Source organism: Pseudophryne corroboree, chromosome 4 (genome assembly GCF_028390025.1).
Source record: "Pseudophryne corroboree isolate aPseCor3 chromosome 4, aPseCor3.hap2, whole genome shotgun sequence".
Taxonomy (NCBI): Eukaryota; Metazoa; Chordata; class Amphibia; order Anura; family Myobatrachidae; genus Pseudophryne; species Pseudophryne corroboree.
Genome location: NC_086447.1, coordinates 761,823,837 through 761,848,983, shown reverse-complemented (window position 1 = coordinate 761,848,983; position 25,147 = coordinate 761,823,837). Strand labels below are relative to the sequence as shown.

Genomic DNA, 25,147 nt, shown 5'->3' with positions numbered 1-25,147 from the left:
TCAAAAAGACAATCCAGACTTTACAAAAAACACTGGAGACCTAATTACTCGTTAAGTCCTTTGGGTGATAAGGTATTAAGGAGGTTATGTATCAAGAGATAAGGAGAGAGATAAAGTGGAGCAATTGCCAAAAAAATCGAATCAGCTTCTGTCAAATAAAAAGACTGTGCTAGAAAAATACAATTAGAATCTTAATGGTTACTTTGCGCAACTTCTCTACTTTTTCTCTTGCCCAAGTACAGTATGTTATTTCTCTGCATGGGCTCTCCCCCCAAGTACAGTATGTTATTTATTTTCATGGGCTCTACCCCCCAAGTCTGTTATCTCTCTCCAAGGGCTTCCCCCCAAGTCTGTTGTCTCTTGCCTTGCGCTCTACGCCAAACTTTGCTATCTCTCTCCATGCGCTCACCCCCCAAGTCTGGCATCTCTCTCCATGCGCTCTCCACTAAAGTCTGTTATCTCTCTCCATGGGCTCTCCCCGCCATGTCTGTTATCCCTCTCCATAGTTCTCCCCCCAAGTCTGTTATCTCTTTCCATGATCTCTCCCCTAAATCCTGTTATCTCTCTCCATGCGCTCTCCCCCCAAGTCTGGCATCTCTCTCCATGCGCTCTCCACTAAAGTCTGTTATCTCTCTCTATGGGCTCTCCCCGCCATGTCTGTTATCCCTCTCCATAGTTCTCCCCCCAAGTCTGTTATCTCTTTCCATGATCTCTCCCCTAAATCCTGTTATCTCTCTCCGTAGATCTCACCCCAAGTCTTTTATCTCTCTCCATGGTCTCTCCCCTAAAGTCTGTTATCTCTCTCCATAGATCCCCCCCCCAAGTATTTTATCTCTCTCCATGGTCTCTTCCCTAAGTCTGTTATCTCTCTCAATGGGCTCTCCCACCAAGTCTGGTATCTCTCTCCAAAGGATCTTCCCCCAAGTCTGTTATCTCTCCATGGTCTCTCCCCTAAAGTCTGTTATCTCTCTCCATGCGCTCTCCCACCAAGTCTGGCATCTCTCTCCATGCGCTCTCCACTAAAGTCTGTTATCTCTCTCCATGGGCTCTCCCCGCCATGTCTGTTATCCCTCTCCATAGTTCTCCCCCCAAGTCTGTTATCTCTTTCCATGATCTCTCCCCTAAATCCTGTTATCTCTCTCCATAGATCTCCCCCCAAGTCTTTTATCTCTCTCCATGGTCTCTCCCCTAAAGTCTGTTATCTCTCTCCATAGATTCCCCCCCCCCCCCCCAAGTCTTTTATCTCTCTCCATGGTCTCTTCCCTAAAGTCTGTTATCTCTCTCAATGGGCTCTCCCACCAAGTCTGGTATCTCTCTCCAAAGGATCTTCCCCCAAGTCTGTTATCTCTCCATGGTCTCTCCCCTAAAGTCTGTTATCTCTCTCCATAGATACCCCCCCCCCCCCAAGTCTTTTATCTCTCTCCATGGTCTCTTCCCTAAAGTCTGTTATATCTCTCAATGGGCTCTCCCACCAAGTCTGGTATCTCTCTCCAAAGGATCTTCCCCCAAGTCTGTTATCTCTCTATGGGCTCTCCCCCCAAGTCTGTTATCGCTCTACATGGGCTCTCCCCCCAAGCCTGTTATCTCTCTCCAAGGGCTCTCCCCCCAAGTCTGTTATCTCTCTCCATGGGCACTCCCCCCAAACCTATTATCTCTCTCCAATGGCTCTCCCCCGCCAAGTCTGTTATCTCTCTCTATGGCTTCTCCCCCCCCCCCCCCAAGTCTGTTATCTCTTTCCCTGGACTCTCCCCCCAAAGTATGTTATCTCTCTCTATTGTTTCTTCCCCCCCCCCCCCAATTCTGTTATCTCTCTCCCTGGACTCTCCTCCATAGTCTGTTATCTCTCTCCATGGGCTTTCCACCCGTCTCTTATTTCTCTCAAATGGCTCTCCCTCCAAGTCTGATATCTTTCTCCATGGGCTCTCCCCCCCCCACACCCCACCCCCCCAAGTCTGTTATCTCTCTCTATGGGCTCTCCCACCAAGTCTGTTATCTCTCTCTATGGGCTCTCCCCCCAAGTCTGTTATCTGTCTCTATGGGCTCTCCCCCCTAAGTCGGTTATCTCTCTCTATGGGCTCTCCCCCCTAAGTCTGTTATCTCTCTCTATGGGCTCTTCCCCTGAGTCTGTTATCTCTCTCTATGGGCTCTCCCCCCAAGTCTGTTATCTGTCTCTATGGGCTCTCCCCCCTAAGTCTGTTATCTCCTTCTATGGGCTCTCCCCCCTAAATCTGTTAGCTGTCTCTATGGCTCTCCCCCTAAGTCTGTTATCTCTCTCTATGGGCTCTCCCCCCCCCCCCCCCTAAGTCTGTTATCTGTCTCTATGGGCTCTCCCCCCTTAAGTCTGTTATTCAGTGGAATATGATTAATTATTCTGTAACGTAATTGTGAATTATGATGATAAGCAGCAAAGTGGTGAGTCACTGTTCACTGTTGACAGAGAGGTCAGCTGCAGTATCGAGGAATGGTGCATTGCCACCTTCTCTTTAAACTGTCTCTCCAAAAGTTTCAAGAGCGGATGGCAGTAACTCACATATTAAGCACAAACTATTTATTTATGTCACAATGGCTTATTATTTCAATAATAACATCAAACCAGACAAAAGACCGGATTACATTTGCTACCTATTTATAGACAAAAATGTCTCCTTGTTTAGGGAAAAAAACTGTTTGCAAATGACAGAGATCATCTTATTATGAATAGATAATAATTTTATATTCACACACAAATAATATTTGCTCACTCACTTTTTTCTTTATCCTGTAACACAGACATAGATGAATGTTCAGTGACTCCATTTTGTCAGCATCAGTGTGTCAATACACTGGGTTCATATTACTGTCAATGCAGTTCTGGCTTTCAGCTTTCACCCAATAACTACAGCTGCATAGGTAAGTAATATTATTTCACTATATGTTTCAAATGGATGTGTTCATAAAAAGTAATGTAGGAATGAATTCATAATTTTATGTATCCATACTAATCTGCGTATACCTCAAAAAGAACAAAAGTCTGCACATTAATTTCAAAGGATAAACAGGGAGCCCCTGATGCTTAAGTGTTAGTCCAAATAAAACCTCACCAGTCATTAAATTAAATTGATTGTCCACTTTTAGACCAACAATATTTATGTATATATGTATGCCCTAATTAACCTGGTTATCTGCATAGGCAAACACGAGGGGGTGTTCTGGTTGCCTGGGAACCCCTGACCACAAACCCACCCGTTCATACCATGATAGTGTATTTATCATTTTATTAGAGCTGCATGTTTTACAGATATCCTCTGTATAACAAATGATATAATTAGCACCACATGTGATTTTTTTAATGTGTCCACGACCTTTTAATATGTCCAGGGAAAGTGCTAGGTTCTTCTACTTCTCAACCAGAGTCCTGGACTCTGCAGAGTGGAATGGGCCCCACATGCAGAAAGAAAACATTCAGTACATGAAAGTTGGCCCTACTGCCACATCTAACAGCTTACTGTCATCGTTGGCATTGTGTCTGAAGTGTTACATTCACTGCACTTTGTATGAGGCAAATTATAGATGGTTAAGTGCTAATTTCTGTATGTCTTCTTTGGGTTGGGGCTGATATGCTGGAGGTCAGAATCCCTGGGATCAGCATACCGACCCCGGGATCCCAGCCACAAGAATGCCGGCAGGGGGGGACGAGCACAACGGAGCCCCTTGCGGGCTCGCTGCACTTGTCACGCAGCGGGCTCGGTGGCTCGCTGAGCTCGCCACAGGTTCTATTCCCACTCTATGGGTGTCGTGGACACCTACGAGTGGGAATAGCCCCTGTTAGCCGGCATTCCGGCTGTCGGCATTTTCAGCGGTCTGGACTGCGGTGACGGGATCCCAACCGCCGGCATAAAAACTGCATCCCTCTTCTTCATGGGCTGGCCACACTTGCTCTAAAATCACTCTCTCTAGAAAATCTGACTGCCCCTGACTTGCCACCCAGAAATATATTTCTTGTATGTAAGGGCAGACATTCACCTGTGAACCCAATCTTTCTACTATTATTCAAAAAAGCAGTGCTCTACTCCAGTGGTTCTCAAACTCGGTCCTCAGGACCCCACATGGTTCATGTTTTCCATGTCACCCAGCAGGTGCACTGTGTATCACCAACTGTCACATTTTAAAAATCTATAGGTGACCTACAAAACATGAACCGTTTGGGGTCCTGAGGACTGAGTTTGAGTATCTGCTCTACTCCATTGAATAGACCTGGATCAACTGAGACTCCTTTGCTGTGGCTGCCTTCATATACAGCACTGCAGTTCTCGTCACACCAGGAGGATACAGTGTCCCAGTGGAAAGGGTCCCCTGTTTGATGAGATGCAGGTCAAACAGTAGCTACAGTATATAGGGACATTTCTTTGATTCTTAATTATTTTAAGAATACACAGTATACTGTGCATATACTGTATGTCCCCCCTTTGATGATTCACACAGGCGCTTATTAATATATGTGTGATTTATAGAATATGTTATTTAAATTTGAAAGAGTTTATGGTAAAGAATTATTTATTCATATATATGATATTTTCATAAATACTCAGAAAAATATTTGTTGACTCTACAGATATTGACGAATGTAATACAAGCAGTCCTTGTGCACAAGAATGCTACAATATGATTGGGTCTTATATGTGTCAGTGCAATCCAGGGTATGAAATGAGCAGGGACAGAATCAATTGTGAAGGTAAATTAATTTGCAAATGCATTAAATTTGTGTTTTTACCATGAACATGTGTTTTATATTTATATTTTTAGATTTATGTTGCATTTTAAGAATGAAAAAATACTAAATGTATATTTTTATTTTAATACGTTTAAAAGAAAGTTCCTCTTTTGTTTCTCCATTCCGTACAATGGAAATTCGAAAATGTATGTGTAAATTTGTCATTCTACATTTTGCTGCCTTTACAGTTTATAAATAGAGCTCATGCTGCTCTTTGGTGTGAATGGGGTATCCTAATGCAATAGAACAGATGGAAGAAATAATAGAGAGGATTCCTCAATGAATACTGAATGAATACTGTACTTACTGCCAAATTGTGATGGAGAAACTCGCTAAATTCCACACCCAAATTCAGAATAAGATTTTTTTATACAATTTTCGGTTTTTATATTTTGTTCATCTTTGCTTTGAAGCTATATTTTAATTCATGTCCTTTGAATACAACACATACAGTAACAGTATGTGTATACAATAATTTAACCTAGTCGTAGGTCTATAGTCCAACATGCATGTTCTGCTAAAAAAGAGCCCGCATAAACAATGTATTTAGGGACTAATTCAGACCTGATCGCAGCAGCAAATTTGTTAGCTAATGGGCAAAACCAGGTGGGGTAGCTATAACATTTGCAGAAAGAGTTAGATTTGGGTGGGTTATATTGTTTCTGTGCAGGGTAAATACTGGCTGCTTTATTTTTACACTGCAATTTAGACACACCACACCCAAATCTAACTCTCTCTGCACATGTTATATCTTCCCCCACTGCAATGCACATGGGGGGGTCATTCTGAGTTGAACGCTTGCTAGCAACTTTTTGCAGCGCTGCAATCAGATAGTCGAAGTTTTTTGCAGTTTCTGAGTAGCTCTGGACTTACAGAACAAAATGTAAGTTGCTCAAATCAATTAGGAAATACAATTCAGGTGCATGAAAGGGAGGGGGTAGTCTGGCTAGAAATACATTGGGGATAAACCCCTGGTGTCCTCCAGCACACCAAGCTGTACCTGTACCAAGACATGAAAGACTACAGTATATATATATATATATACCAAAGACGGCTCTCTGGGGGGGGATTGCGACTCCTCTCCCCTCAGCTTGAAGAACCAGGCGGCACTCCTCGGATTTGTTCAGCCATGAAAGGCGTGTATTAAATCACATCAAAATAAATCAACAGTGACAGGTATAGTGAAACACCAACGTTTCAACGCCTCACAGGCGTTTTTTTCAAGGAGCTATGCTGTGCAAAATGGTGAAAGACAACAACCAAAAAGACCCCGGTAGTTGTCATTTGACAGTGAGTGCCATTATAAAACCAGTGGTATATATATATATATATATATATATATATATATATACATATAATAGAAATTCTGAGGTCTTAGTTACATACAGTTTGCAAACGTATGATAAGCCACCAGGCCTTGACAAGGCTCCTCTGATGCTGGTGGTCCCTAACTCTAGGTCTGTGCCAGCTACCCCAGGGCAGCACAATGCGAGCAGGTCAAGTGTTAGTATGTGTTAATAAAAGGAAAGCAAAATCTATATACAAAAATTTATATACTAGTGAAAGTGTAATTAAAAGATCAGAAGGATTAATAAATGTGTTAAGGGGGTGCTAAATAAGATTGCACAGTGTGCTACCTCAAAGCAGCCCAGCCCCACCAATCCAGGGGGAATCGTACCCCAGACCCACCCCAGGTACTCATAATAATAATAATAATAATAATAATAATAATAACAACCCTTCCGGGTAATATAACATAATGCCTCATGATAATGGCATCTGAGCAAATGTATCCAAATTGAGAGATAACTTACCTGAAGATACCCCCAGGATCTCCAAATGGCACTACAGAGACCAGCATACCCTCCAAACACTGGTCCCATCCATGCCCCTCTTACTAACAGAACAAAATGTAAGTTGCTCAAATCAATTAGGAAATTAGGACCACCAGCATCAGAGGAACCTTGTTGAGGCCTGGTGGCTTATCATATGTTTGCAAACTGTATGTAACTAAAACCTCTGGATTTCTATTATATATATATATATATATATATATATATATTTATATATATATACAGTATATATATATATATATATATAGTCTTTCATGTCTTGGTACAGGTACAGCTCGGTGTGCTGGGGGACACCAAGGGTTTATCCCCAATGTATTTCTAGCTCTGGACTTAGCCGCTGCGATCACTTCAGTCTTTTTGGTCCCGGAATTGACGTCAGACACCCGCCCTGCAAACGCTTGGACACGCCTGTGTTTTTCCAAACACTCCCAGAAAACGGTCAGTTGACACCCACAAACGCCCTCTTTCTGTCAATCACCTTGCGATCGGCTGTGCGAATGGATTCTTCGTTAAATACATCACCCAGCACCGATCCTATTTGTACCCGTACGACATGCCTGCACATTGTGATACATACGCATGCGCAGTTTTGCCGAGATTTAACCTGATTGCAGCGCTGCAAAAAGTTGCTAGTGAGCGATCAACTTGGAATGACCCCCATGGTTTTGCCCATTAGCTAACAAATTTGCTGCTGAAATCTGGTCTGAAGTAGGCCCTTAGTGTCAAACTTTCCAAAACCAAAAATTTATATTTTTAATGGAAAAAAAAAATATATATAAAATAATTTAATACTAATTTATTATATCTCACTATATGGCTAGATACGACTTCTTAAGCATCTGTAAATATCAAAAAGAAAATAATTGGGTTTCCATAGAGACAGAGATGTTTATTATATATTTAGGGGCTGCCAATTACTATGATTTAGCACAAAAAAAAAATTTTTATAAGCATAATACACAGCCAATTGGCAGATTGAAGGTAATTTCTGTATGTGTAAAAATTTCCAAATTTAAAGCTAACTGTGTTGAATCATGCTTATCAAATGTTAAATTGCCGAGGCGTTTCAGCTAATGTTGCATCTCTTTAGGGAATAAACAAAAATATAATTTATAGATAAACAAATTTGTCCTTCCAGCTTATTTTATTTCAACAGATAAGACGTGACATTTAAGCCATGTACAGACATTGGGAATAAAATAACAATTTCAGAGATACAGTATCAGGCTTTGAGAAGCATTTTACAATTTTTGCAGTTTTTATTAAAGATTATGTATAATTTTATTTATAAACCACTTTTAACCTAATCAAACTCAAAAGTGCATAACGCTTGCATTTGCAGCACAAAATACAAAAAAAAGCTTAATAGGAGAGAGAATTAATTCTTTGGCTGGAATTCAATTAGCCCCATTAATTTTTCTCCTGAAAAATATGGGCTGATGCAGACTAATCAATTAATGCCCATTTTCTTTGGGACAAAAATGTCCAGTTATCATGCAAAAACAAATGGGACCCGGGATGACTATCCAGACCCATGTGTTATTGATACTCCGAGGGCTACTTATCGGGGATTATGCTTCGGATGCCTGAGGCATCCGTAACAATAATCCCCGATAAATGCTGGGAATTGGGTATAATAGAATAGCCCCAGGCAACTCAATTAGCTGAGGTAAATTACCACATCTAATTGAATACCGGCATATGGGTTGTATTTTTTTAGGAACCAAAGGGACAATAGTGAAATGCTAGATTAAACAGGTGTTTAGTCTGTTTTTGAAGGATTCTCAAGTGGAGGCCTCTCAAACTGTGCAGGGCAATGAGTTCCATAGAGTCGGTGCTGCAAAGCTGAAGCTCAACTCCCTGATGAATTCAGGGAGATTCTAGGTGCAACTAATGCTGGGTACACGCTGGACGGTATATCGGCCGTTCAATACAACAATCGATATATCCTGGGCGTATCAGGTGTCATTCACAGACATATCACATTGGCCAATATATCTGCATATATATTGTTGCATTATGCTGTGTGTACGGGCGGTCAGTTGGCATCACAACTGGGTTGGCACATGTAAATGCCAGCCCAGTTGTGATGTTAGGCACAACACATCGGGTCAAGGATTGGTAAGTGTGTATGCACTTCCTAATCATCAGATGGGTCTGCGGATCGGCCGGACCACCAATTCATGGTCATAATGTGTTCCCACATAATAGTCCTTCACAGCGCCATAACTACCTATGTGCCAGGTGTGCCTGGCACACAGCGTAGTTACCCTGAGGGCGCACGTCCAGCGGCATGTAATGAGTCAAATTGACTCATTACATGCCGTCTGTAGTGTGCCGCGCGCCAAGCTGGAGGTAGAGCAGCAGCCGCGCCGGAGGCAGAGAACTTGAAGGAGGAGGAGGAGGGAGGGGGACAGGAGCCGCAGCAGCGCGATGTCATTGGTAGCGGCGCTGCTGCAGCAGTCATCTCTCCTTCTGTATTGGCTGGCCGGCGCTGCTGGGATGCGGTTCCCTCATCCCAGCATTCTCAGCAGCGGGCAGCCAATGCGGAAGGAGAGGGGAGTGTTGCAGAGGTGCCTCTACCAATTACATAGTGCTGCTGTGGCTCCAGTCCCCCTCCCTCCTCCTCCTTCTCACCTGCGGCTGCCCGGGATCTCTGCCAGCACGAGGAGCCTGACTGTCAATGAGAGAGATGGAAAGTATCTCTCTCTCTCTTTCTGTCTTTCTCTCTCTCTCTCTCTCTCTCTCTCTATCTCTCCCTCGTGTGTCTGCCGCAATGTGTAAAAAGGGGGATGCTGGCTGCCGTAATGTGTACAAAAAGGGGATGCTGTCTGCCGTAATGTGTAAAAAGGGGGACGCTGTCTGCTGTAATGTGTAAAACGGGGGACGCTGTCTGCTGTAATGTGTAAAACGGGGGACGCTGTCTGCTGTAATGTGTAATAAGGGGTCGCTGTCTGCCATAATGTGTAATAAGGGGGACGCTGTCTGCTGTAATGTGTAAAACGGGGGACGCTGTCTGCTGTAATGTGTAATAAGGGGACGCTGTCTGCCGTAATGTGTAAAAAGGGGGACGCTGTCTGCCGTAATGTGTAAAAAGGGGACGCTGTCTGCTGTAATGTGTAAAAAGGGGCTCTACCTGGTGTAGTGGTGCTACTGTGCAGTGTAATTTGAATAATGGAGAGGAGACTACTATGCACCGTAGTATGAATTAGCATTATTTTGTGGCCACGCCCCTTCCCCATGAAGCCACATCCCTATATATTGCTCCTGTCTTGCGTAGGGGGGGCGCCAATGCCGTTTCCTGCACACAGCGCTAAAATACCTAGTTACAGCACTGGTCCTTCATCTACTGATCGCAGTAATCGAGAAGGACAGTAATGGATCAGAAGCTCCTTTTGTCCTTTTTATAAGGTTTGATAAATCTCCCATTAAAGAGAAGACAATTTTTGCCTTGTCTATTACTTTGAAAAGTTGATATAATATAGGATATGCAAATGGATACCACAAAGTAGTGTATGCAGCAGGGCCGGCTCCAGGCCTACTAGCACCCTGTGCGAGAAAATGTAAAAGCGCCCCCTACGGGCTCCCGGAAAGTGGGCGGGGCCTCTGAAAAAGTGGGCGGGCCTCACAACTTCATATTATCACACTATAAATAAATAAATATATTTTCACACCCCCTCTACGCACACAATTAGCAGCATTACACATAACAGCTACAGTAGTGTTCCTTACACACAATGTCTCCAGTATAGTGCCAGCTACACATAATGTCTACAGTAGTGCAGTGCCAGATAGACATGACATGCCCCGCAGCAGTGCCAGCTACACATAACATGCCCCCAGCAGTGCCAGCTACACGACATGCCCCCCAGCAGTGCCAGATTGACATGATATACCCCCCAGCAGTGCCAGATAGACAGGACATGCCCTGCTGCAGTGCCAGCTACACATGATATGCCCCCCAGCAGTGCCAGCTACACATGATAGTGTTCACTCTAGGATTTTTTTAGGGCAGGGGTGCTGATCACGGGGAGGGCACATTTTGCATTTGGGAGGGCACATATTTAAGTTAGAAGGGAAAAATTATCTACATACTGTAATGCTTGTTGCCCAGTTCAAAATCACGGACCTTGCGCGCCGAAGGCGCGCATCAAAAATTTAGGGCCGTTGCTTCGTGGGGAAGGGGCGCGGCCACATAATAGTGGCAATTCGCATTACACCACACAGTAGTGCAGCTAATACACATTGCACCAGGTAGAACCTCCTATACACACTGCGACAGGTAGAGCACGTTAAGACACTTTGTGCCAGGCAGAGCACGTTAGACACTTTGCACCAGGCAGAGCACGTTAGACACTTTGCGCCAGGCAGAGCACGTTAGACACTTTGCGCCAGGCAGAGCACGTTAGACACTTTGCGCCAGGTATTGCACTGAGACATGGGAACACTACATGATATGCCCCCCAGCCGTGCCAGCTAGACACGACATGCCCCCCAGCCGTGCCAGATGCACATGACATGCCCCCCAGCAGTGCCAAATGCACATGACATGCCCCCCCAGCAGTGCGAGAAACATAATTGCCCCCACAGTGCCAGATACATAAATGCCCCCCACAGTGCCAGATATATAAATGCCCCCACAGTGCCAGATACATAAATACCCCCCACAGTGCCAGATATATAAATGCCCCCCACAGTGCCAGATATGCCCCCACAGTCCCAGATAGATAAATGACCCCACAGTGCCAGATACATTAATGCCCCTTCACAGTGCCAGATAAATGCCCCCCCAGTGCCAGATACATTAATGCCCCCTCACAGTGCCAGATAAATGCCACCACAGTGCCAGATACATCAATGCCCCCCCCCCAGTGCCAGATATGCCCCCACAGACCCAGATAGATACATGACCCCACAGTGCCAGATACATTAATGCCCCCTCACAGTGCACAGATAAATGCCCCCACAGTGCCAGATAAATGCCCCCCACAGTGCCAGATACATTAATGCCCCCCCACAGTGCCAGATAAATGCCCCCCACAGTGCCAGATAAATGCCCCCCACAGTGCCAGATAAATGTCCCCCACAGTGCCAGATACATTAATGCCCCCCCCAGTACTAGATATGCCCCCACAGTCCCAGATAGATACATGACTCCACAGTGCCAGAAATGCCCCCACAGTGCCAGATACATTAATGCCCCCTCACAGTGCACAGATAAATGCCCCCACAGTGCCAGATAAATGTCCCCCACAGTGCCAGATACATTAATGCCCCCCCCCCCAGTGCCAGATATGCCCCCACAGTCCCAGATAGATACATGACCCCACAGTGCCAGAAATGCCCCCACAGTGCCAGATACATTAATGCCCCCTCACAGTGCACAGATAAATGCCCCCACAGTGCCAGATAAATGCCCCCCCCCCCCCCCACAGTGCCAGATAAATGCCCCCCACAGTGCCACATATGCCCCCAGGCCCCCCAGTACCTGCTGTGCCGAGGGAGGGGGAGTGCTGCTGTGCGCGCCGCTGTCTGACACAGAACTGTGACGGCGCCGGTGTCTGACATCAGACGCCGGCGCCGCATAGCGCACACAGCGGGAGGACAGCAGGGGAGATCAGGGCCGGCTCCGGGCTCCGACATGGCGGCGCCCTTTAAGGGTGGCGCCCTGCGCGGCCGCTCGAATCGAACATGCCTCGAGCCGGCCCTGGTATGCAGTCATCAAAGCGACACTTACTGTATATCATGGTCTTCAAAATGGGAACTAAGGCGTTATAGTCAAAGTAAGCCTTCAGCAATGTCTGGCAGTTGTAAAAATGCAATACCCAACATAGTAGCTCATAGTATAGAGTCTGTTCTATAAAAGCCTGTCTGCTGTGTCCGCAAAAAGAATTAGTATAATTGAGCAAGTTGCCCCCTTGCAATGAAATAAATTGAAATAGTTCAGAAACAGATTAATCATATAAACATTCCTTTTTTTTTTGCCTACCTGACAACAATATATATATAAATCCCTTCTATAGCAGCACCTGTTAACTTATTAAGTTCCAGTGTCGTGAATATTCATTATTATTTTATTATAAGTATATAATATATGACATATTCTGCAGCACTGTACAATAGGTGTATCACAACACAAATTACAGTACATAAAAAGACATGAAGCAGAAGGTAAAGATAGCCCAACCAAATCAGCTTACATTCTAAGATGTGTTGGAAACACCTGATACATATGGTAGGAGGATAACAGTTGTAGCTGCTGGTGGGAAAAGTGAGCCACTATAAATAATAATGCAGACACTGGTGACTGGTATACGTTCAGCTGCAGGTGGCACATCACTGTTGGAATGAGGTGAGACAGCGTAAAGCGGAGACACGAATCATTGAACCAGTGACTAAAACTCTTAAAACATTGATCCCAACTTAGCTTTCTCTTCTAGTTTTAGAAAGTTCTTGTGTTTTTCTCTGACGTCCTAAGTGGATGCTGGGACTCCGTAAGGACCATGGGGATTAGCGGCTCCGCAGGAGACTGGGCACAACTAAAGAAAGCTTTAGGACTACCTGGTGTGCACTGGCTCCTCCCCCTATGACCCTCCTCCAGACCTCAGTTAGATTCTTGTGCCCGGCTGAGCTGGATGCACACTAGGGGCTCTCCTGAGCTCCTAGAAAGAAAGTATATTTAGGTTTTTTATTTTACAGTGAGATCTGCTGGCAACAGACTCACTGCAGCGAGGGACTAAGGGGAGAAGAAGCGAACCTACCTAACAGGTGGTAGTTTGGGCTTCTTAGGCTACTGGACACCATTAGCTCCAGAGGGATTGACCGCAGGACCCGACCTTGGTGTTCGTTCCCGGAGCCGCGCCGCCGTCCCCCTTACAGAGCCAGAAGCATGAAGAGTCCGGAAAATCGGCGGCAGAAGACTTCGGTCTTCACCAAGGTAGTGCACAGCACTGCAGCTGTGCGCCATTGCTCCTCATGCACACCTCACACTCCGGTCACTGATGGGTGCAGGGCGCTGGGGGGGGCGCCCTGAGGGCAATATATGACACCTTGGCTGGCAAATCTACATCATATATAGTCCTAGAGGCTATATAGATGTAAAATTACCCCTGCCAGTATTCCAGAAAAAGCGGGAGAAAGTCAGTTGGAAAAGGGGCGGGGCTTCTCCCTCAGCACACTGGCGCCATTTTCTCTTCACAGTGCAGCTGGAAGACAGCTCCCCAGGCTCTCCCCTGTAGTTTTCAGGCTCAAAGGGTTAAAAAGAGAGGGGGGGGGGGGGGGCACTAAATTTAGGCGCAATATATGTATACAAGCAGCTATTTGGGGAAAAATCACTCAGTTATAGTGTTAATCCCTGCATTATATAGCGCTCTGGTGTGTGCTGGCATACTCTCTCTCTGTCTCCCCAAAGGACTTTGTGGGGTCCTGTACTCAGTCAGAGCATTCCCTGTGTGTGTGCGGTGTGTCAGTACGGCTGTGTCGACATGTTGGATGAGGAAGGTTACGTGGAGGCGGAGCAGAGGCCGATAAATGGGATGTCGCCCCCTGTGGGGCCGACACCAGAGTGGATGGATAGGTGGAAGGTATTAACCGACAGTGTCAACTCCTTACATAAAAGGCTGGATGACGTAACAGCTGTGGGACAGCCGGCTTCTCAGCCCGCGCCTGCCCAGGCGTCTCAAAGGCCATCAGGGGCTCAAAAAACGCCCGTTACCTCAGATGGCAGACACAGATGTCGACACGGAGTCTGACTCCAGTGGCGACGAGGTTGAGACATATACACAATCCACTAGGAACATCCGTTACATGATCTCGGCAATGAAAAATGTGTTACGCATTTCTGACATGAACCCAAGTACCACATAAAAGGGGTTTTATTTTTGGGGAGAAAAAGCAGCCAGTGTTTTGTTCCCCCATCAGATGAATGAATGAAGTGTGTAAAGAAGCGTGGTTTCCCCCGATAAGAAACTGGTAATTTCTAAAAAGTTACTGATGGCGTACCCTTTCCCGCCAGAGGATAGGTCACGTTGGGAGATATCCCTTAGGGTGGATAAGGCGCTCACACGTTTGTCAAAAGGTGGCACTGCCGTCTTAGGATATGGCCACCTTGAAGGAACCTGCTGATAAAAAGCAGGAGGCGATCCTGAAGTCTGTATTTACACACTCAGGTTATATACTGAGACCTGCAATTGCCTCAGCATAAATAGGGCTGCTGCAGCGTGGTCTGATACCCTGTCAGATAATATTAATACGCTAAGACAGGGATAATATTTTGCTAACATTGAGCATATTTAAGACGTTGTCTTATATATAAAGGATGCATAGAGGGATATTTGCCGGCTGGCATCCAGAATTAATGCAATGTCCATTCTGCCAAGAGGGTATTAGAAACCCGGCAGTGGACAGGTGATGCTGCCTGTAAAAGGCACATGGAGATTCTGCCTTATAAGGGTGAGGAATTGTTTGGGGATGGTCTCTGGGACCTCGTATCCACAGCAACAGCTGGGAAGAAAAATTTTTACCTCAGGTTTCCTCACAGCCTAAGAAAGCACCGTATTTTCAGGTACAGTCCTTTCGGCTTCAGAAAAGCAAGCGGGTCAAAGGCGCTTCCTTTCTGCACAGAGACAAGGGAAGAAGGAAAAAATTCCGAGGATCAAAAATCTTCCCCCGCTTCCTCTGAGTCCACCGCATGACGCTGGTGCTCCACAGGTGGAGACAGGTGCGGTAGGGGCGCGTCTCGGGAACTTCAGGGACCAGTGGGCTTGCCCACAGGTGGATCTCTAGGTTCTGCAAATAGTATCACAGGGATACAGGCTGGAGTTCGAGGTGACTCACCCTCGCCGTTACCTCACATCAGCCTTGCCGGCTGCCCTCGGAGAAAGGTAGTACTGGCGGCAATTCACAAGCTGTACTTCCAGCAGGTGAAAGCAAGGTACCCCTCCTTCAACAAGGCCGGGGTTACTATTCCAAAATGTTGTGGTACCGAAACCAGACGGTTCGGTGAGACCCATTCTAAAATTGAAAGCCTTGAACACTTATATACGAAGGTTCAAGTTCAAAATGGAATCGCTCAGGGCGATTATTGCAAGCCTGGAGAATTTCATGGTATCACTGGAAATCAAGGATGATTAACTGCATGTCCCTATTTACCCTCTTCACCAGGAGTACCTCAATATTGTGGTACAGGATTGTCATGACCAATTCCAGACATTGCCGTTGGTCTGTCCCCGGCACCGAGGTATTTACCAAGGTAATGGCCGAAATAATTATCCCGTACTTGAACGATCTCCTTATAAAGGCGAGGTCCAGGGAGCAGTTGTTCGTCGGAGTAGCACTATCTCGGGAAGTGCTACAACAGCACGGCTGGATTCTGAATATTCCAAAGTCGCAGCTGGTTCCTACGACTGTTCCTGGGTATGGTTCTGGACACAGAACAGGATAAAAAGGGTTTCTCCCGGAGGAGAAGTCCAAGGAGTTGTTGTCTCTAGACAGAGACCTCCTAATACGTATACAGGTGTCAGTGCATCAATGCACGCGAGCCCTGGGAAAGATGGTAGCTTCTTACGAAGAAATTCCATTCGCCAGGTCCCATGCAAGGATTTTCCAGTGGGATCTGTTGGACAAGTGGTCCGGGTCGCATCTTCAGATGCATCGGCGGATATCCCTGTCTCCAAGAGTCAGGGTGTCGCTGTTGTGGTGGCTGCAGAGTGCTCATCTTCTAGGGGGCCGCAGATTCGGCATACTGGACTGGGCCCTGGTGACCACGGATGCCAGCCTTCGAGGCTGGGGGGCAGTCACACAGGGAAGGAACTTCCAAGGCTATGGAAAAGTCAGGAGACTTCCCTACACATAAATATTCTGGAACTGAGGGCCATTTACAATGCCCTAAGTCAGGCTAGACCCCTGCTTAAACACCGGCCGGTGCTGATCCAGTCAGACAACATCACGGCGGTCGCTCATGTAAACCAACAGGGCGGCACAAGAAGCAGGATGGCGAAGGCAGAAGCCACAAGGATTCTCCGATGGGCGGAAAATCATGTGTTAGCACTGTCAGCAGTGTTCATTCCCGAAGTGGACAACTAAGAAACCTCCACCCGGGAGAGTGGGGACTTCATCCAGAAGTCTTCCAAATGATTGTACACCGTTGGGAAAGGCCATAGGTGGACATGATGGCGTCCCGCCTCAACTAAAAGTTACAAAGATATTGTGCCAGGTCAAGGACCCTCAGGCGATAGCTGTGGACGCTCTGGTAACACCGTGGGTGTACCAGTCGGTGTATGTGTTCCCTTCTCTGCCTCTCTTACCCAGGGTAATGAGAATAATAAGAAGGAGAGGAGTAAGAACTATACTCATTGTTCCGGGTTGGCCAAGAAGAGCTTGGTAACCAGAACTCCAAGAAATGATCTCAGAGGACCCATGGCCTCTGCCGCTCAGACAGGACCTGCTGCAGCAGGGGGCCTGTCTGTTCCAAGACGTACCGCGGCTGCGTTGACGGCATGGCGGTTGAACGCCGGATCCTGAAGGAAAAGGGAATTCCGGAGGAAGTTATCCCTACGCTATTTGAAGCTAGGAAAGAAGTGAACGCAAACCATTATCACCGCATATGGCGGAAATATGTTGCGTACTGTGAGGCCATGAAGACCCCAAAGGAGAAATTTCAGCTAGGTCGATTTCTGCACTTCCTACAGTCAGAGGTTACTATGGGCCTAAAATTGGGTTCCATTAAGGTCCAGATTTCGGCTCTATCGATTTTCTTCCAAAATTGAACTGGCTTCACTGCCTGAAGTTCAGACTTTTGTTAAGGGAGTGCTGCATAGTCAGCCCCCGTTTGTGCCTCCAGTGGCACCGTGGGATCTCAACGTGGTGTTGGATTTCCTGAAGTCGCATTGGGTTGAGACACTTAAATCCGTGGAGCTATAATACCTCACGTGGAAAGTGGTCATTCTGTGGGCCTTGGCGTTGGCCAGGCGTGTATCAGAATTGTCGGCTTTGTCATACAAAAGCCCTTATCTATATTTTATATGGATAAGGCGGAATTGAGGACTCGTTCCCAATTCCTTCCTAAGGTGGTATAATTTTTTAATGTGAACCAACCTATTGTGGTGCCTGCGGCTACTTGGGACTTGGAGGATTCCAAGTTACTTGATGTAGTCAGGGCCCTGAAAAGTATATGTTTCCAGGACAGCTGGAGTCAGGAAAACTGACTCGCTATTTCTCCTGTATGCACCCAACAAGCTGGGTGCTCCTGCTTCTAAGCAGACGATTGCTCGCTGGATCTGTAGCACGATTCAACTTGCACATTCTGCGGCTGGACTGCCGCACCCTAATTCTGTAAAAGCCCATTCCACGAGGAAAGTGGGCTCTTCTTGGGCGGCTTCCCGAGGGGTCTCGGCTTTACAACTTTGCCGAGCTGTTACTTGGTCGGGTTAAAACATTTTTGTAAGAGTCTACAAGTTTGATACCCTGGCTGAGGAGGACCTAGAGTTTGCTCATTCAGTGCTGCAGAGTCATCCGCACTCTCCCGCCCGTTTGGGAGCTTTGGTATAATCCCCATGGTCCTTACGGAGTCCCAGCATCCACTTAGGACGTCAGAGAAAATAAGATTTTACTCACCGGTAAATCTATTTCTCGTAGTCCGTAGTGGATGCTGGGCGCCCATCCCAAGTGCGTATTGGCTACCATACTTGTTTATAGTTATTGCCTAACTAAAGGGTTATTGTTGAGCCATCTGTTGAGAGGGTCAGTTATATTTCATACTGTTAACTGGGTATAGTATCACGAGTTATACGGTGTGATTGGTGTGGCTGGTATGAGTCTTACCCAGGATTCAAAATCCTTCCTTATTGTGTCAGCTCTTCCGGGCACAGTATCCTAACTGAGGTCTGGAGGAGGGTCATAGGGGGAGGAGCCAGTGCACACCAGGTAGTCCTAAAGCTTTCTTTAGTTGTGCCCAGTCTCCTGCGGAGCCGCTAATCCCCATGGTCCTTACGGAGTCCCAGCATCCACTACGGACTACGAGAAATAGATTTACCGGTGAGTAAAATCTTATTTTTTTTTTGTGTTTTTTTTATGTGCTACATGGAAATAAATAAGAATTTACTCACCGGTAATTCTATTTCTCGTAGTCCGTAGTGGATGCTGGGTACTCCGTAAGGACCATGGGGTATAGACGGGCTCCGCAGGAGACTGGGCACTCTTAAAAGAAAGATTAGGTACTATATCTGGTGTGCACTGGCTCCTCCCTCTATGCCCCTCCTCCAGACCTCAGTTAGGGAAACTGTGCCCGGAAGAGCTGACATTACTAGGAAAGGATTTGGAATCCAGGGTAAGACTCATACCAGCCACACCAATCACACCGTACAACTCGTGATAACTATACCCAGTTAACAGTATGAACAATAACTGAGCCTCTCTCAACAGATGGCTCATACAATAACCCTTTAGTTAAGCAATAACTATATACATGTATTGCAGAGAGTCCGCACGTGGGACGGGCTCCCAGCATCCACTACGGACTACGAGAAATAGAATTACCGGTGAGTAAATTCTTATTTTCTCTGACGTCCTAGTGGATGCTGGGTACTCCGTAAGGACCATGGGGATTATACCAAAGCTCCCAAACGGGCGGGAGAGAGCGGATGACTCTGCAGCACCGAATGAGCAAACTCAAGGTCCTCCTCAGCCAGGGTATCAAACTTGTAGAATTTTGCAAAAGTGTTTGAACCCGACCAAGTAGCAGCTCTGCAAAGTTGTAAAGCCGAGACCCCTCGGGCAGCCGCCCAAGAAGAGCCCACCTTCCTCGTGGAATGGGCTTTTACTGATTTAGGATGCGGCAGTCCAGCCGCAGAATGTGCAAGCTGAATCGTGCTACAGATCCAGCGAGCAATAGTCTGCTTTGAAGCAGGAGCACCCAGCTTGTTGGGTGCATGCAGGATAAATAGCGAGTCAGTTTTTCTGACTCTAGCCGTCCTGGAAACAAAGTTTCAGGGCCCGGACTACGTCCAGCAACTTGGAATCCTCCAAGTCCCTAGTAGCCGCAGGCACCACAATAGGTTGGTTCAAATGAAACGATGATACCACCTTAGGGAGAAATTGGGGACGAGTCCTCCATTCTGCCCTTTCCATATGGAAGATCAGATATGGGCTTTTACATGACAAAGCCGCCAATTCTGACACACGCCTAGTCCAAGCTAAGGCCAAAAGCATGACCACTTTCCACGTGAGATATTTTAGCTCCACAGTCTTAAGTGGCTCAAACCAGTGGAATTTTAGGAATCCAACACACGTTAAGATCCCAAGGTGCCACTGGAGGCACAAAAGGGGCTGAATATGCAGCACCCCTGTAACAACGTCCGAACTTCAGGCAGTGAAGCCAGTTCTTTTTGAGAGAAAAAGGGATAGGGCCGAAATCTTGGCCTTTATGGATCCTAATTTTAGGCCCATAGTCACTCCTGACTGTAGGAAGTGCAGGAATCGACCCCCCTGGAATTCCTCTGTAGGGCCTTCCCGGCCACACACCAAGCAACCTATTTTCGCCATATACAGTGAAAAAGTCTTGCTGTCACGTCTTTCCTAGCCTTTATCAGCGTAGGAATAACTGCATCCGGAATGCCCTTTTCCTCTAGGATCCGGCGTTCAACCGCCATGCCGTCCAACGCAGCCGCGGTAAGTCTTGGATCAGACAGGGTCCCTGTTGCAACATGTCCTGACTGAGAGGCAGAGGCCATGGGTCCTCAGAGAGCATTTCTTGCAGTTCCGGGTACAGAGTCCTTCTTGGCCAATCCGGAGCAAAGAATATTGTTCACACTCCTCCGTTTATTACAATTCTCAGCCCTTGGGTCTGAGAGGAAGAGGAGGGAATATATAGACCGACTGGAACACCCACGGTGTTACTAGTGCGACCACAGCTATCGCCTGAGAGTCCCTTGACCCAGCGTAAAACCTTTTTTTATCTTTTTATTGAGGTGGGACGCCATGTAGTCCACCTGAGGCAGTTTCCATCAATTTGCAAAACTGCGTGAACACTTCCTGATGAAGTCACCACTTTCCCGGGTGGAGGTCGTGTCCACTCCCGGAATGAACACTGCTGACAGTGCGCTTACTTGATTCTCCGCCCAGCAAAGAATTCAGGTGGCTTCTACCCTCGCCACCCTGCTCCTTGTGCCGCCCTGGCGGTTTACATGAGCCCCTGCGGTCTGACTGGATCAGAACCGGTTGGTCGCGAAGCAGGAACTCCGCTTGACTTAGGGCGTTGTATATGGCCCTTAGTTCCAGGATATTGATGTGAAGGCAAGTCTGTTGGCTTGACCACAAACCTTGGAATTTTCTTCCCTGTGTAACTGCCCCCCACCCTCGGAGGCTTGCATCCGTGGTCACCAGGACCCAGTCCTGAATGCCGAATCTGCGGCCCTCGAGAAGGTGAGCACTCCGCAGCCACCACAGGAGAGACACCCTGGCCCTGGGGGATAGGGTGATTAACCGATGCATCTGAAGATGTGATCCGGACCACTTGTCCAGTAAGTTCCATTGTCCGTGCATGGAACCAGCCGAAGGGGATGGCCTCGTATGATGCCATCATCCTTCCCAGGACTCGAGTGCAGTGATGCACTGACACCTGTTTTGGTTTTCAATAGATTCCTGACCAGTGTCATGAGCTCCTGAGCTCTCTCTATCGGGAGATAAACCCTCTTCTGGTCTGTGTCTAGGATCATGCCTAGGCGAGGCAGATGAGCTGTAGGAACCAACTGCGACTTCGGAATATATAGAATCCAGTCGTGTTGCCGTTTCACTTCCAGAGAAGGTGATACGCTGTCCAGCAACTGCTCTCTTGATCTCACTTTTATGAGGAGATCATCCAAGTATGTGATAATAGTGACACCTTGCTTCCGCAGGAGCACCATCATATCCGCCATTACCTTGGTGAAATTGGTAATGACAATCCCGTACCGCAATTCTGAGGTACGCCTGATGAGGTGGATAAATGGGGACACGAAGGTATGCATCCCTTATGTCCCGATTCCTTTCAGGCTTGCAATGACCGCTCTTAGCGATTCCATCTTGAACCTGAACCTTTTCAGGTATATGTTCAGGGATTTTAATTCAATATGGGTCTAACCGAACCGTCTGGTTTCGGGATTATAACATGGTCGAATAATAACACCCTCTTGTTGAAGGAGGGGACCCTTGACCACCACCTGTTGAAGATACAATTTACGAATTGCAGTTAACACTGGCTCCCTCTCTTGGGGGGAAGCCCGCCGGGTCCTCGGTGAGGGGGCATCTTCTCACAGTCCAGCCTGTATCCCTGCGATACAATTTCTATTGCCCAGGGATCTAACAGGGAGTGAACCCACTTGTGGCTGAACTTACGAAGGCGTGTCCCCACCGGGCCTAGCTCCGCCTGTGGAGCCCCAGCGACATGCGGTGGATTTTTGTAGAGGCCGGGGAGGACTTCTGTTCCTGGGGACTAGCTGTGTTGTACAGCTTCTTTCCTCTGCCCCCGGCTCTGACAAGAAAGGACGCACCTCAGACTTTGTTTCTTTATTCGAAAAGCTGCATTTAATAATGTCGTGCTTTCCTAGGCTGTGCAGGAATATAAGGCAAAATATCAGAATTACCAGCTATAGCTGTGGAGACCAGGCCCGAGAACCTTTCTCCACACAATCCTCAGCCTTCCATATGCCTCTTAAGTCGGCATCATCTGTCCAATGTATATTCTACAGGACACGTCAAGCAGAAATCGACATAGCTTTTGTCTCTAGGACCCAGTATACTCATGTCCCTTTGGGCATGCTTTATAATTATATATCTATCACTTAAGACAGCATCTTAAAATATTTATATGCATACTAGGGTCTCAATCTCTGCTGATAAGGTACCTGTCCACGCTGCCACAGCGCTATAAACCCATGCCGACACAATCGCCGGTCTGGGTAGTATACTAGAATGTGCACACTATCTGCAGGATCCCTGAGAATAGCTAGTGCAAACAGGACACCCAAGGGGAAGATTCTCAACACATCCTGGCCCTAGTGGGGAAAGGATACAGCCTGAGAATTCTCTTGTGGGAAGCTGCCGTCTCTTGTCTGGAGATTCCCGCTCTTTTTCCTCATGAGAGGAGGGAAATTTACCTCAGCATTCTTCCCCTTAACATGTGTACTCTCGTGTCAGGGACAGATGAGTCATCAGTGATATGCAAATCATCTTTTATTCCAATAATCATATATTGAATATCTTTTAGCCCTCTTGGCTGTAACTTTGCATTATCGTAGTCGACAGTGGAGTTAAACTCCGTGTCGATACTTTGTTATTTTGGATAGTGAGCATAGAGAGACTCTGAAGGACTCTGTGACATAGGGACAGACCAGGGTAGATTTCCTTTCTGTTCCCTAACCTTTTGTGCAATAATTTTACCTCAGCACTTACACATATCCAAACAGGTGTCGGCGTTGTTGACGGAGACACCCTCCCACACACTTATCCGCTCTATCACCTCCTTAGAGGAGCCTTTTACCTCAGACATGTCGACACACGCGTACCGACACACCACACACACAGGGGATGCTCTATTTGAAGACAGTTCCCCCACCAGGCCCTTTGGAAAGACAGAGAGAGAGTATGCCAGCACACACCACAGCGCTATATAATACAGGGATGTACACTATACTGAGTGATTTTTCCCCTATAGCAGCTTATATACACAGTTTTGCGCCTAAATTTATGTTTCCCCCCCCTCTCTTTTTTACCCTTTGTGTACCAGGATACTGCAGGGGAGAGCCTGGGGAGCTTCCTTCCAGCTGAGCTGTGAAGAGAAAATGGCGCCGGTGTGCTGAGGAAGAAGACCCGGCCCCCTCAGCGGCGGGCTTCTGTCCTTTTATGTACTTTAATGGCGGGGGTTAATGCACATATACAGTTTATCAGACTGTATTATGTGCTTTTCGCCAAGGAAGGTAATCTAATTGCTGCCCAGGGCGCCCCCCCCCCAGCGCCCTGCACCCATCAGTGACCGGAGTGTGTGGTGTGCTAAGGGAGCAATGGCGCACAGCTGCAGTGCTGTGCGCTACCTTAATGAAGACCGGAGTCTTCAGCCGCCGATTTTCAACTTCTCTTCGTTCTTCTGGCTCTGCAAGGGGGACGGCGGCGCGGCTCCGGGACCGGACGACCGAGGACTGGGCCTGTGTTCGATCCCTCTGGAGCTAATGGTGTCCAGTAGCCTTAGAAGCCCAAGCTAGCTGCAAGCAGGTAGGTTCGCTTCTCTCCCCTCAGTCCCACGTAGCAGTGAGTCTGTTGCCAGCAGATCTCACTGAAAATAAAAAACCTAACAAATACTTTCTTTTCTAGGAAGCTCAGGAGAGCCACTAGGGTGCATCCAGCTCTGGCCGGGCACAGATACTAACTGAGGTCTGGAGGAGGGGCATAGAGGGAGGAGCCAGTGCACACCAGATATAGTACCTAATCTTTCTTTTAAGAGTGCCCAGTCTCCTGCGGAGCCCGTCTATACCCCATGGTCCTTACGGAGTACCCAGCATCTACTAGGACGTCAGAGAAATTGTCGTTACTATCCAAGTTTGGAGAACCTGTGTGCCAGGTATTTTTCTTTACAGTCATTCTCGCTGGTGGAAATGGAGCCAGGACACTTGCTCTCCATGATATTTGGTGGCAGCTGTTGTTGTCAAACAGAAAGCAGTGGGGAACGGAGGACCAGAGATTACAGCAGCAGCAATGCCAGTAGTGCCAGATGTTGCAGTATGGGTCTTGTGAATGCGCCACAGATCCTTCCAGATCTGAATCAGACCCAGTGTACATATTTTGTGCTTTTTTTTTTTGTATAATCTGTTTTTATTTAGGAAAAAATAAAGATTACATTCAAATATACAAGAGAACAACAAGTCACACAACTAACGTCAATTGTATATTAGGCATAAGAAGCAGAAAAACTTGCGGTTGACTTCAGAATAATAACATTGTGCAATAGGGTGCTTAATGGGATTATAACAACGCCATCTGACTATTTGACAAAACAGTGACTGTAATCATAGTAAGGGTGTAGTACGGCTGACCGGCGGTCTCCTGACCGCCGGTCAGCTTACCGACGCCGGGATCCCGGCAGCATACCGACGCCGGGATCCCGGCGGGGAGGGGCGAGTGCAGCAAGCCCCTTGCAGGCTCGGTGGCGACCTGCGTTCTATGGGTGTCGTGGACACCCACGAGTGGAAATAGTCCCTGTTGGTCGGCATGCCGACCATCGGGACAGTGACCCATCTGGCTGGTGGAGGAGGTCATGTGACTGTCGGTCAGCTGACCGGCGGTCACATGAATACCACCCCATAGTAACATAAGTAACAAAACAGAAGATCGATAGGAAAGAACAAGATGAGGGAAGGAAGAAAGGGTAAAAGAAAAATATAGTGTGACCAAACCCGGGAGATCGTCAAACAAAGGGAAGAGGTGTGCATTCTCTTTAATTAGTCGATTGCTATTCCCAGACCATTTAGTAGCGTACATGTAGTCTTTGTACTCTTTCAAGGATTTATTTTGTGCTTTA

The 25,147-nt window shown here is 47.0% G+C and overlaps 1 protein-coding gene across 1 annotated transcript in view; it reads left to right on the top strand.

Moving 5' to 3' along the window:
* EFEMP1 (EGF containing fibulin extracellular matrix protein 1) overlaps positions 1-25,147 on the top strand; it is a 193,193-nt gene that overhangs the window by 124,825 nt on the left and 43,221 nt on the right. Inside the window, exons 6-7 of the mRNA XM_063918200.1 lie at positions 2,770-2,889; positions 4,592-4,711. Of these exons, the coding sequence (XP_063774270.1) occupies positions 2,770-2,889; positions 4,592-4,711 (240 nt within the window). The remainder of the gene's footprint in view (positions 1-2,769; positions 2,890-4,591; positions 4,712-25,147) is intronic.